This window comes from Dromaius novaehollandiae, chromosome W, assembly GCF_036370855.1.
Source record: "Dromaius novaehollandiae isolate bDroNov1 chromosome W, bDroNov1.hap1, whole genome shotgun sequence".
Taxonomy (NCBI): domain Eukaryota; kingdom Metazoa; phylum Chordata; class Aves; order Casuariiformes; family Dromaiidae; genus Dromaius; species Dromaius novaehollandiae.
Window position 1 is genome coordinate 61,279,909 of NC_088130.1, and position 13,882 is coordinate 61,293,790.

The window sequence follows — 13,882 nt, forward strand, 5'->3', positions numbered from 1 at the left end:
GTGGAATACAGCCTCCTGGAAAGCTCGACTAAACCCCTCACCAAGCAAGCAGCATGCACGGGACCCCCCTGTTCACCCAGGGGACATTAGCTCAGCCAAGGGTCTCCCTCAGCGCTATCCAACCCCGCATTTTGCAAAGCTGAGCCAGTGGCGGGCTTTAGCCCCATTGGCTGGGTGATGGAGGTGGGGGAGGATGGCGAGGCAGCGTTTTCCGGTCGCAGTCCGGTTTTCCCACAGGAGAGATGGAAGATAAGTGTGTTTTGTGCGTTATGATCAGCAGCCGTGCTGTTGAGGGCTGCCCCTAACCCGGGCGCGTGTGGATCCGACACCAAGGACACGCGGGCTCTGCCACCGCGGCGTGGGCCTGCTCCTCTGCCGCTCTTGAGGCTGCGTCATAGCCGCCCTTAGCCTCGCGCGAGCAGCACGGGCCGCCGAAACGCCGCCTGCCGCTGCCCTCCGGGCATTACCGCTGCGAGCTTTGGTTGCTCAAAACAAATAAAGAAAACAGCCAGCCGCAGCCTGGCCTAGCCTTAAGCTGACAGCACATCTTACAGCGTATTTGTTGTGCGTACAAGGAAAATGATGCGTTTAGGGCTTTTTTTTAGATTGAACAGGACTTCCAAAACATCCTTAATCTGCAAATTAATGCAAAACAGGTTGTTCCTGCCCTTTCTCAGAAGAGATACACAGCAAAGTACTCCAGTTTAGTTGTACGGTAGGATCAACAGCCAGAAGTGGAAGCAGTTGAAGCTGGGTTGTTAGGTACAGTAAATAGCTATTTTTTTAATAGTATCTCAAAGGGCAAATATATACATAGTTGTGAATGTTTGACCAGCTCCCCCTTCGCTTCACATGTAATTATCATTCTTGGGCTCTAGTCTTGAGCAGACTGAAGGAAGTGACACTGAAGTTAGACCCTTCGCAACGCAAACATGGCCTTTTCCCCGGCTCTGTTACTGCCCCAGCGCACGAAGCCATTTGAAGTGCGTATTTGGACGGGAACACGCGCGCTTCCGCGGCGCGGAGCGCCCGCCCGCCGCCAGGGTGCGCCGCCTCCCCCGGGGCGTTGCCTAGCAACCGCAGAGGGGGCGGGCCAGCTCGGCGCCCGGCCTCCGCGGGTTGGTGGGAAACGGGGCTCCCGCCGGGGCGGGGAACAGCCGTAAAGTGCGCCGCGGCTGTCGTAAAGATCCGGGAAAATGTCGTGAAGTGCGGTCGGCGGGGCCTGCGGCGGAGAGAGTGACCGGGTCCGGCTCCCCGCACTTATATGCCCCGTCCCCTGGCGGCTGCCTCCCCCTCCTGCTCCATGTGGGGCCCGGGCCGGGCTCTCGGCCTCTCCTCCTCCTCTTCCTCCTCCTCCTCCTACTACTATGGCCCGGAAAACAGTTAGCAGGAAGCGGAAAGCGGCGGCCGCCGCCGCCGCCGCGGGGCCCGGGGGGCTCCAGGGGGAGCAGGTAGGCCCGGGGGGGGGGGGAGGGGAAGGGAAGGGAAGGGAAGGGAGCCGGGGGGGGGTGTGGTGCTGGTGCTGGTGCTGGGCCGGGGGGAGGCGGTTGTCCCGGTGCGAGGGGTGACCCTGAGCGGGGGGTGTCCCGCTGCCCGGCTGGAGAAGGGCAAGGGGGGGGTGTCCTGGTGCCCTGGTAAAGGGGGAGGGAAGTCCCGGCACCGGGGAGGGGGGGGGGCAGCAGGTAGTTCCTTCCCCCCCCCCCCCCCGGCGGCTCCCTGCCCCGGTAGCAGCGGGTCGGGAGGGCTCGGGGCGCCGCTCATTCCCCCCCGTGCTGCTCCCGTTGGATTCCGTCGTTCGAGCCGTTACGGCCGGGTCGCCGCTGCGCCTCCCCCCGGCCTGGCCGCAGCCTTGCGGGATGCTCCGGGGCGACCCCAAAGCGGGCCGCAGGAGGCCGCCGGGCCCCGGGGTCGGTACCGCGTCCCGCAGCGGCCGGGGTGTCGGCCGAGTTGCCGGCGGGGGGTTGCTCGGGCTGCCCGCGCGTGTCGGAGGCGCTGCTGAACTTTCTGCCGTTTCCATAAGGATCCCGCGTCTCCGGAGCGGGGCTGCCGCGGGCAGAGCTGGTGTGGGCGATTAATGTCAGCGCGGGGCCACTTTCCGAGCAAATATTCGTGCTAAATCTTATAATATTACTGAGGGCTGTACCAGGATCCCGGAGTTAATTTTCTTGTATGGTGTTTTGCGTAGTTTGGAAGACTTCAGTCATTTGCTCAAAAAACCACGTCTTTGAATTTGGAAGGGTGCTATTTTAGATTTGTTCTGCTTGCTCTGCCTAACTTCCATGTTTATTTTTCACAGTATGGGTGGGATCACTCAGTTCACAAAAGAAAAAGACTACCGCCAGTGAAAAGGTCTCTGGTGTACTACCTGAAAGGTAGAGAGGTGAGGATGCAGAACGAGTCTAGCTACCACCGCTTGTTGCATGGATATGCAGCCCAGCAGCTTCCCAGTCTCCTGAAGGAGAGAGAATTTCATCTTGGAACCCTTAATAAAGTGTTTGCCTCCCAGTGGCTGAACCACCGGCAAGTGGTGTGTGGGACAAAATGCAACACAGTAAGTGCAACCTTGCTCTCTTTCTTTCCTCTGTTATTTACTCCCTTCTCCATTTCCCCCTTGATGCGTTTCATAATCAAGCTATGTAGACTGCTAAGGAAAATATTAGGAAGTAATTATGCGGGGAGTCAAAATCATATGTAATAAATTTTGAATGAATGTGATACTTAACTATGACCCATTCTTATCTGAAAATACAGCACTGTGTAGATGGCTGTGAATAGAAATGCAAGGCCTATACCTAGATCCAGCATCCCTCTAATCTGCAAAGAGCAATTTACCTCTGAGGGATAGAGGATAAAAATGGAGTTGAATCTTTCTTCTTGTCCTGCAAATGGGAGAGCTAACGAATGTTGTTAGCTTTTGTAAATGAGCGCCTTTAGAGCCTTATAGAAACTGCTAATAAGACTGGTTTTTTTCCATTATGCTCACTCTTGCACAGTGTGCTTCTATGTGTTTTTCCGTGCTGATGGCTTTAACAAGTGTGCTACAAAACTAAATACCATGGTTAAACTCCAGATATCCCTCAGCCTTGCTAAAATATTGTAAACTTAAAATTAATTTCATTTTCAGGATTTTTCTTTGCTTGCTTTGTGATAGTTTTTCCACTCTAAATCTGCTTTCAGTTTTCAAATAACTTCCATTGTTTATATATTTTGATTTGTTTTACCAAAAATTGAAGTCTTCTCAGGTTCTTGCAGTGGTGTTTTGGGCTTGAAATGTTATTGAGGAATACTGAAATGATGTCCTATGTGAAAAATAAATGAAAGAGATCATACTTTTTTAGGTAGTATTCTCTCTGGAGTTAGTAGCCTAATTTCACTGAATGTGGCTGGCTGGGATCTCATGTGTGAAGTTCCTTGAATTAGTGCAAAGTCCAGCAGAGTTGTTTTCTTTGCAAGTTGGTTAGTGTCACAGTGTCATAGAAATGAATCAAGTATTGTAAGAAATGCATAGATGAAGCAGCTCATAAACCTCAGAGTTTATAACTTCGTGTGCTTGTTTCTTTACCTTAAAGGTTTTTTTACATAGAAGCCGTGCTCAGTGGTGTGACTTGTGAAGGGCAGCAGTATTTTTCTCATTTCAAGTACGGTGTAATTGTTCGCAGTTACAGGAAGCCTTCATGAAGTAGCTCTTAATAGGAAGCAAGGCCTAGCTGTATAAACAAAACAGTCTTATAACAGGAATAAGCCTTAAGTAGAAGCTCACTGCCTTCTTTATTCACACATGTTTATGTGGTCAGCAGCTAGCACTGTCCATGAAATAGCTTACAGGAGACAAACTCCTGCTGAAACAGAAGCTCTCAAAATCTTGCTTACTTTAGCAAGATCATTGCATGTTTTATAGGGCTGCAACAATTCTGCTGTGTTCTGTAACTTCTTTAGTTCCATCACCGCTGCAATGAAGATAAATGGGCAAGGGTATTGTTAACGCAACCTTGCAGAAAATTGTTTGTGACCAAACAATCACAGAACTGAAGAGGGATTCAACCATATTGTTGTTCCCACTGCGTACACTGCAATGAAGTACCGTATACGTTTCCACAGCTGAACACCTAAACTTAGTTACGCGTGGACCTTGCCTTTTATTAAGCAAAATGTAATGATGACAAAAGAAGCCAACTTCATCATTGTGGAAGATGATATATAAATTAAGAATACTGCAATAGCTTTAGCTTGGCTGCTTTGTGTCTGCATTTTAACAAGTAGAGCTTTAAACTCCACACTCTAATTATAAGATTCTCTCATCTTCTATGTAAACAACATAATAACTCCTTTGCTGATTCTCATAGGCTGAAGTTGTGCTGTTTTCATTGGGTGTAAATCTAAAACAACTTGGTAAACGTTAATGGGGTTTGTTACATCGGACGTGCATGTAATTAAAGTTAATGCAACAGAAAAAATATAAACCATAGTAGTTATTTTAATCAAAGCTTGCGTGTGACGCTGGGAGCTTTTAGCATTTAATTTATAAATTGCCTTTAGTTATGTTGTGCCAGAAGTGTTCATTCTTTTTAATAATGAAAGTATACTGTTGGGGTTAAGAGGCATAGCTTTGCTTTCAGCCACTTGACAGTACTGGTCACTATAAACACTGAAAGGGATATAGAGCTTTCTGTCAATTGTTCATTTTTATTGAGTATTGTAACTTGTTTGTTTAATTACCTGGGGTGACTTTTTAATCCTTAAATATCCCTGGATATGATTTTGTATATCAGACAACTGTATTCTTTGGTGAATCCTGGTGTTCACAGTTGGCCAGCTGTAAAATGAATTTAGGTTTCTTAAAGCTGTATTTTTACTTCTAGATTTATAATTATGGAACCTATCTAAATGTCTAAAAATTCAAATGCAATCACTTGGGATTTTCTGAGGCAGATTCATGATTGAAAGTATCTTGTTCTTGCATATGGTGGGCTTCTTAATGTTATTGAAAAACAAATTAATGAACAGGCAACCCTGTGAGAGGTGCAGATGTCTAGGGTGTGTGTCACAGTATCAAAATACCGAAGGCTGATACCATGAAGTCTCAGGAGAAGACACTGTCTATAATTAGTGTCTTCTGTTCAAACTTTTCCGAGAGACTTTGAGACTATGTGGGAGACAAGCTTATGGCAAAAAAACCCATGGAACATTGGGTTGTTGAACTTCATTTTGAGTTTTTTTCTATTGCAGGGAACTGATAGAACTGCTTCTAAAAAGTTCAAATCATCATTTTGTAGCTTCTCTGCCTTCCTCAGTTCTGTCTGTATTCAGACATAATTATTTGTTAATTTTGAAGTTGGAGAATGGAAAAACACCAGAGTTTTACATCATTCCCTAAATACTAAAAACTTAATAGCTTCCAGTTGCCTGGACTCTAATATTCCTGAATGCTTTTTTTCCCCCCCCAACCCTGGTAGGTTTGTTTGTGTTTAAAAATTTCCTTACTGAAGGAGCTCTGCTGACTGTCAAGTGGCTCTTCCGAGGCATGAACCATTTGCTTTCTGGATGCTAGCCAATACCTTTTCTGTCCTTGATAGATTCATATGTTGCCTTGGATGCCCCATTGTAAATCACCAGTTCTTGTTTCTGTGTAGAGATCTGTAATTTGTTTGAGATCCCATGTCTGTTCTGTGCATGTGATGCAATTGTAGTCTAGTTTTGCAGACCTGGGGCTTGTAATAGTGAGAATGTGATGTATAGTTATTCTTATATCTATGCATATGCTGTCTGTATAGGGAAAGTGATTTATTTGCTTTGCAAGCTAATGTATCTTATGTTTTTGCCCATGTGATAAGAAGAATCTAGAAGAAGGCTGTTTGTTTCCTCGATACCAGCACGAAAATGAGAAGTCACGTTCCCACAGTTTGTAACTCTATTCAAAGTCCACTGAACACGGACTAAAACTCAGTGTAAATAAACCTCTGACACCTGTAACTGACACCTCTGCTCACCTTCCTTTCAGTGGCTTTTGAGTAAATAGTCAGGTGGTGTTTCTTGTCTCTCATGAGTATTTGGTTTTCTGTCAGCTGCATGTGATAACCATGTTGGTCCTCAGAGTCTGTTAGCTTCTTTGCCAGGTATGGCGTGGGTGGCAGCAATGCCCTTTAGCAGACTGAGTCTCTCACTTCTCCATCCTCTGCCATCTGTCAACATGTGTTAACTGTCTGCTAGCCTCCTGAAATTAAACATGGAGGGCAAGACAAATCAAAACTGATGCATGTGGTTTTGGCTGTGAACAAACTTGGTGACATCAAAGTGCATGCCTGTCAGTAGCAGTGCTTAGGAGTTTGGTAGCAAGGTGGAGTGCCTGATTGCACTGTCTTGTCTCTGCAAATGTGAATTCAGAGTCAGCCAGCTCACTGGCTGCTCTTACTGTTGCTCACTTCTTGGATATTCCTTTACATTCTTCATTGTTTCCCTTTTTTTTCTTTGGACCCTTTCAGGGAGGGTATAAGGCCATTACCCACTTGAGCCACCTGTACTCAACACTTGTAAGTGGATTTTGTGCTAAAATTAGTGCATGTTCTGATCTCTGCTGGAAAGGAGTCATACCAGTTTGAGAGCTTAGTCTTTAAAGATTCAGTGTTTCTTTGGGGCTTGGCATATATTAATAAATGTCTATTGCCATGCAATTAAGGAACCTTATGCCAAGCATTTTAAGAACATAGAACATGAAGGTGTTTACAATCTGAGTAAAAGACAAGGCTGAGAAATTGGAAAAATCAAGCAATGTTACTCTCAGGGTAACTAGCAATGGTATTAGTGTAGTGACACTGTAAGCATTGTCATGTTTTTGTTGTTTTCTTAGCAAAGAAGAGTTTAAAGGAGAACAATGATGTAGTTTTCCAGCTTGGCTGCAGATGAAATTTTGTGATCAGCTTCAGCTGGTCTAGAGAGCTGTGCTGTTGCAGAACAGGATGTTCCCACCTGCTCATCGTTGCTGGCACTGATGCTCACATGCCTGGGTAGTCAGCTGGATCAGCTTGCTGCTTTGTATTCAGACAAGTTTTCTTGCAGGGTTAGTTTTCACCTAAGGCGGAGATATGATCTGGCTGACCCCAGAGGTACCTGAGCGCTAGTTGCTCTCAAAAAGGTGGTGAGCCTAGGTGGGTGCGGAGAAGCATGTGTGTTCCCAAAGATTGGCTTAAGCCAGTTGCGAAACTGCATCCCATTTTACTGTCCCTTGGTGACTCTGTTTTTAGCAAGGTAATATGTTTACTTTGTGTTTCTTTCAAATGTTAATGTGATTAACTAGAATGTTTTTGATTTCTGTGAGAGCAGTATCTGAAGAACTGGAGTGCAGAATGTATCATTAGCACTTCTTGTGTGAAGAATAAGCAGTTTGTATGGTGCACATTTCTTGTGCCTTGTAAATCCAAGTCCATCCTGTTCGTGTAATAAAAACACTGTCGCTCAGGGTGGCACCCTTTGTTGTTGATTGATTTGCCCTATCAACCAAAAGATAGGGCAGCTGGGGCAGCAGTAGAGGATATCAGATAGTCTTATGTGCTAGCATTTCATAGGCCTGATTTTTTTTATCTTGCTGTTCATGTGAAGATCAGGCCTTTCAAACTTTTTTCAGTGAAATGAATAGCAGTATGCCCAGAACATTTCCCAAAGTAGAAATGGATTGCTTAGATGTAATATTATGAAAGCACATGCAGAAATATCATCTGCTGCTTCGCTTAGTCAAATGCTTTGAATCAAAAAGGATGCTTGTGAAAGATGGTTATATTTAATGAATTGGTAGCTTTGCTTTTTTTCCTCAGCTGTTGTCCCTGAAATGCAGGTCAAAAATGGAAATAGACTTGATGGAAGAGCTTGGCTAACTGATCTGGTGTCAATACTCTATATAAGAAAAGGATATATTTTTGCTGGTCCCCAGATATTTGATTCCCTATTTTTGGCAAATGGCTTCATCAGGTTCCTCAGTTATGAAGTGGAGGCATTTTCTTGGTTAACTTGATTATAAGCAGTTTGATAAAGGGACAGCTTCTTGGTAATTGTATGGGATCCATTTGCTGAAAGGACTTCTTGCCATTGCTGCAATACAAAATAGAAATACGCATGCAGTAATCTCATGGGGTGTGAAAAGTGTGGCCAGATCATAAAGATTCTTGGCTCTGACGAAATGTAGTACCCAGCCATGCCAGTCTGCCCTGATCCTTGAGCTATAGAGCTGTTGCAGGCTGTACCTCTGAACTCCTGAAAAAAACAGGAGGGAAGGGCTGAAGTTGGATTTCTCTAAATCAGGTCACTCAGCCTGTTTCCTGTTAAGAGCAAGGTTGTCCAAGCAGAGAACAAGATAGCTGAAGTCTGCTCGGTTTTTTGCAAATGAGGTGTGGTTGCTTGGACTCCTGGCAAGTTGCCAAAGCATTCCTTGCTTGGTAAATCCTGGGCGCCAAATCATACAGCATGCTGATGGCTGACATACCAACCTCTTGCTAGCAGGAAGAACCAAATTATGTGTAAAGCTATAAAATGAAGGCACAAATATGCACAGCTGACTACTTGGAGGTTGATGGGGGTTTCCTGCATCCAGGAAAAGTTTCAATGACTGCTTTTTACTTCCTGTACAGTGGCTTATTGGAAAAGACGCTTTTATTCCCACCTGAGAGAAAGATTAGTTTTATAATACAACTATCGGGGCTTTCTCAAGAATCTTAGACGTCAGGCTGCTTTAGAGTTATTTGCAGCTGTACTTATTTCAGTGGTAGTGATGTTACCAGTTTGCTTGGAGGAAGGTTAATTTCTGTTTTTTACAGATTTATGCCATTATATGCTTTAGTTTTGAATAAATGGTTAAACTTCTTTAAAAACTTGTTTAAAGAAGTCAGGTGTTTCATACTTCTGTTGTGGAGTCCTTAATGCTCTTAAAAAGGTGTTCACTTTTCTGTGTTATTAGCAGGGAACCTATCTTGTTAGGCCCCTTTAAGTGAAAAGGGGAGCAATGTTACAAACAGCTGTTGGGCTTCTGCTTTCTGGATTTACACGGAAGTTCTCCTGGCAATGAGAAGTTCAGCTTTTGAGTGTGATCTAAGGTCTTCCAGTCCTGCCCCAGGTGATGCAGTAATCGGAGCATACTCAGGCAATGCTTGCTTATTTTATTCTTAGGTGGTGGCTGTTCTTAAACTACATATGATGTGTTAAGTTCCTTACCAAGCACGTGGAGAAGTTGCTGCCTAAAACTTTACACTTGAAACTACAGAGCCAATCACTCAACTATGTGAAGTTTCTCGTTGTAAAAGTAGTTGCTGTTTTGGTTAAGGTAATACCATGCAGTTGGATGAGGAAGTAAGAAAATGACAGAAGCTATTTAATGGCTGAAGACAAATTGGACTGGGATAGCAGCAGAAGAAAGCACTGCAAGAAGTGTGTCATGTGTTTTCTTCTGAGAATGTGTTAGTGTGGAAACTTGTAGGAAAATGATGTTGAAGTTGAAGATACAGAGCAGAAGTGTGAGAGTCTGATGCTTCAACATTTTAAGTTTCTAAAATCTTCAGCTTTTCAGTCCAATTAGAGTTTAGCTTTGTCAAAGGAGTTTTGCATTAGAGTAAGTCTGTCTGGATTTTTAACATAATATCAAACACCTGGTCTGTGGCATGTATGGCTGTGGGACATGTGATACCAGACTGGCAAATATGCAGGGTTTTTAAATTTCAGTCCTTGTGTTTGTTCAGATGCTTTTCAAAGTGTGACTAGCTTACAGCTGAAGCATGGTTTTCCTGAGTCTGTGGACATCCTGAGGTGCGGATGTGTTTCCCCAATTAGCACTTCTGGTGCCAGCTTTAGGACCTGCAAATGATACTTGCAAGCCTTGGCCTTAAGCACTTAATTGTTGTTGTGTCCCCTGCCTCCAGTAGCTGGGGGATAGAGGGAGGGAATTCAGGGCTTCTGCTAGAAGGAAATACTGAGGAAGAAAAGACTGTATACACTCAGAGGAGAAGGATAAAGGAGAGAGTTAATGGTCCTGTTTGTGCAGGCATTAATTCTCAGGGATGTGGTTAGGGTGAGGGGCTGCTGCTGTACAGCATTTTCATCTTGGGAAGTGAGCTGTGCTGTGAGGCTTGGGAGGAGTGAGGAATGCCTCTCTCCTACCTGCTAGGCTTCAGCTCTTGCCTGATGGCCCCACCTGTGCACAAAACAAAACTAACCAAGAAACTTCAGTCACTGTAAGAACTGTAACCTGCTTCTCGGTGCAAGGCTGTTAATTACAGAGGAAGATGGTGCATAGTTCTAGGTATAGTGCACAAATCAGTGAACAGATTTCTGCTTTCTCTCTCTATAGTCCTTTGCAGGAGGGTGTATGCAGCTAGATATCTTTTAGGGGAAGGGATGTTCACCCTGTCAGTGCTATATGTAGCCACTGTTCTCTATATCACCCAAAAATGATAAGCTCCAATTATGTTAATTTATAAGGTGGTTTGTCAGCGCAAAAACTACATGGTAAGTTACTTATCTGGGATGTGGGAAACTTGTGTGAAATGCCTTGATTCTTGGGCTTACTGGTCATTTTGAGATGGGTGTCCATCTTTCTCACTGTTCAAGGGAGCTTGAAGACAATTTTGTTTTGTCCCATTGTTGAACAAGGAAATAGGTTTAGATTTGAGATTTTTGTGAGATGGGAACCCTCCCCTGACAATTACTGTATCACATAGTTTCTCTCCTTCCTCTTCTGTTATCATGAAAACAAAATGGGATCATTCAGATAAAACCCACTGAAATTAAGTTGAGTTACTCCTTAAAACAAGTAAACTATCTCTTCCTCTGTTATACTCTTGCAGCAGTTGTGGTTGAAATTGGGAAAGAATAGGTGTTCAGACTGGGCAGCATATTTGACTCTCTTGTTTTTCTGGTCTTTGTTCAATGATGACTTGCATCTCTTTCTTTTTTCCAGTTGTTTGTGGTAGATGTCCAGACTGGTCAAATCACCAAGATTCCTATTCTGAAAGATCGCGAACCTGGCATGGTGAACCAGCAGGGCTGTGGTATTCATGCCATTGAACTCAACCCCTCGAGGACCCTTCTGGCCACAGGTGGAGACAACCCCAACAGTCTCGCAATTTATCGTCTGCCTACACTTGATCCTGTCTGTGTGGGAGATGTAAGTGGAAGTATTTGAGGAAAGTTTATTCTGTGACTTGTAAGAATTATTGCTTTGAAGGGCCTAACGTTAGGATTTGGGAATCTGATAGTCGAGTGAACTTCTGAAAGTCTGAACCAGTATTTCTAATGAAATTGTTTTTCAAAAGTTTTAAATATGGGTGAGCAAGTAGCCAAATATGTGAGAGGACTCAGTTCTGGGTCTGATTTCATTTCTCTACCTTCATTTAAATCCACTTCAGATTGCTTTTAAGTATCAAAAACTGACAAACTCCTAAATGTTAATAAAGTCTAATTGTGATGGTGACCTCTGAAGTTGAGACCCAAAAGTGATTTCAGTGAAAAAGCTCTTCTGAGAAATTGAAAAAAAGATGCAAGTTCAAGTTTTCACCTTCTCTGGTGCAGCCTGTGTGTGTATTATAGTGAAGGCAGAATTTGCCTCTGAGGATTAGTTCTAACCCTGTGGCTTCTGCCAGTTTGATATAAGCAGTACCAGAGTATTTTTGAGATGTCATGAGGCTCTTTCAAAATAGCCAGCCTTAAAAAGAAAAGAGCTGAAATGCATATAGTGGTGTCCTGTAAGCCCTTCTCTCTCCTTTCTCCTTCCTTTGGAGTTAGTACTTCACATAGACGTTAACTGCAACAACAGAGGTCAGAATTTCTGTGGAAGCAGATAATCAGCTGCAGAAAAGCTTGACTCTGAAGATTTGTATTCATTTGCATGCTACTGTGACTTTGCAGCTTTTCAAACAGAACTACAGCCTCATGATTTTTTTCCACAGGTTTCTGATTAGCTGAAGAAAAGATTCTTGAAAAATAAGTCCTGAAAAAAACAATCTTAGTAATGTAGAACTGTTATTCTGGAGGTCATATATTGTAAATAGTATTATGGTTACTACTTTATTGTAGAGATGTACATTTGAGGTAACAAAAGTATGCAACTACTTTGCTGAAGTAAAGAATGCTGCTTTCAGAGTGGAAAAATCCAGCTCCTTAGAATTGAGATCAATTCATTTTTGGTCAGGGGCATGTTTTTCCATCATGTAGTGGCTCTTTAGCATTATACACTTAGTTTAGTCAAAGTCAAAAAGAAAGTTGAAATTACTATTAGATATTAAAACTGCTCCAGCCTAATATTGAAGTCTTATCTGTATGATGTTTTTATATATGCCTATTCTGAGCTAAAAATCAAACTCTTTATTCAAAGAATACCTGTTGTCTTTGATTCCTGTTGTCTTTGAGACTGCTTTAGAGTGTGAAAGCACAGGGAATCTGACTTCCTTTCTTTCTTTTAGGATGGGCACAAGGACTGGATATTTTCAATTGCATGGATCAGTGATACTATGGCTGTTTCTGGTAAGGTCAAATTTTTCTTTTGTGAATATTTTGTAGTGAAGCACAGCACCTGATAGCTCTTAGGGAGGCGCATTTAGCAAGGCATAAGAAGGCGGCTTCTTTGAGTAACAGCGGTATTAATGTGGCAGTATCCTTGTTCCCAACCCTTTTGTTTGTGATTTTCTGTGATTGTAGAGCTGGGGTGGGGGCCACAAAATTAAAATTCCCAAGCCCAATATGTTGGCATATACCATTCCATTCTCCTGATGTCCAGATGATATGACCGGGACCAAAGCATGACTGGACTTGAAGTGTAGATTAGGCCTATATGGATTCTAGTTTGTGAGGGCAGTATAGCATCCACCAGTTGTCATTGCAGTTAACCACCTCAGTTGAATGACTGTACTTAGGATCCTAATTATATTTGCTCCTTTTAATCAGTGGGAGGGAAGTACCTCTAGAGGGAGTGTCAACTCACCCACAGTCTGAATTCCCTTCTGGAGTGGCAACTTTTTCTGCTGTCTGAAGGAAGCTTACAATTAGACAACTTAAGTAACTTAAGTGGGATGAACCTGAACCCAGGTGTCTGAGCCATGCCATATCATGACTAAGATGTCATCTTAATGTGTTTCACACTGCAGAAAGTGCCTTTAAGCCCAGTTAACGAAGATTCTTTTCTTGAGGCATGCCTCAAACTGTGAATAACCATTCCCATTGCAAAAAAAAATTAACAATCCCTGGGACTGTGGATAGAGCTGGGGATGAGAAGTGTAATCTTAAGGAGCCTGTTACTGTGCACAACCTGCACTTCAGAACTTTTGATCCCTAATTATTGAGCATTATATGTTGCTTAATCTTTATATAGCTTTTTTTGTATCTGTGACTGTTGCTCTGTTCTTGAGAGGTTGTTTGGGGTCTGTTGTGAGTACAGCTACATTTAAAGCCACTGGGAACTACCATGGCTATTTAAACCATTCTCAGTCTTAGGATAGTGCTTCATTTTATTTGTTGGGTCCTGGTCCTGATTTTTTTCTGTTATGAAAATTAGTGTTCTTTAATAAAGGTGCTATAAGAAGGTCACTAAGCTTAATGAGTTACAGTTAAGGATTCTGCACAAGAGGAAGAATTTCTAGAGGGATATTGGTTAACAGTTAATAACTTTAAAATTCAGCAGAGCACTATCAGTTTCCTGAAAAGTGCTTTGAAAGACTATGATTAAAAAGTCAATTTGTGTTATCCATGTATTAGTTTAAGTCTATATATTTACTACAGCAGTTAGTACAGAAACCTGTAATCTAAAAGGTCAGTTACTAACTTTTTAGTAGCTAGATGGACAGTCAGTGTAACTTAAAGTATTATTTACTCAGTTAAAGGTAACAATACCAATATGCTAATACATTAATAACTT

The 13,882-nt window shown here is 43.2% G+C and overlaps 1 protein-coding gene across 1 annotated transcript in view; it reads left to right on the forward strand.

The window, feature by feature from the left end:
• The first annotated feature begins 1,112 nt into the window (after nucleotides 1-1,112).
• Nucleotides 1,113-13,882, forward strand: part of LOC135324302 (DDB1- and CUL4-associated factor 12) — a 32,483-nt gene continuing 19,713 nt past the window's right edge. Inside the window, exons 1-4 of the mRNA XM_064500290.1 lie at nucleotides 1,113-1,451; nucleotides 2,297-2,551; nucleotides 10,934-11,140; nucleotides 12,435-12,495. Coding sequence (XP_064356360.1) covers nucleotides 1,368-1,451; nucleotides 2,297-2,551; nucleotides 10,934-11,140; nucleotides 12,435-12,495 — 607 coding nt within the window. The 5' untranslated portion in view covers nucleotides 1,113-1,367. The remainder of the gene's footprint in view (nucleotides 1,452-2,296; nucleotides 2,552-10,933; nucleotides 11,141-12,434; nucleotides 12,496-13,882) is intronic.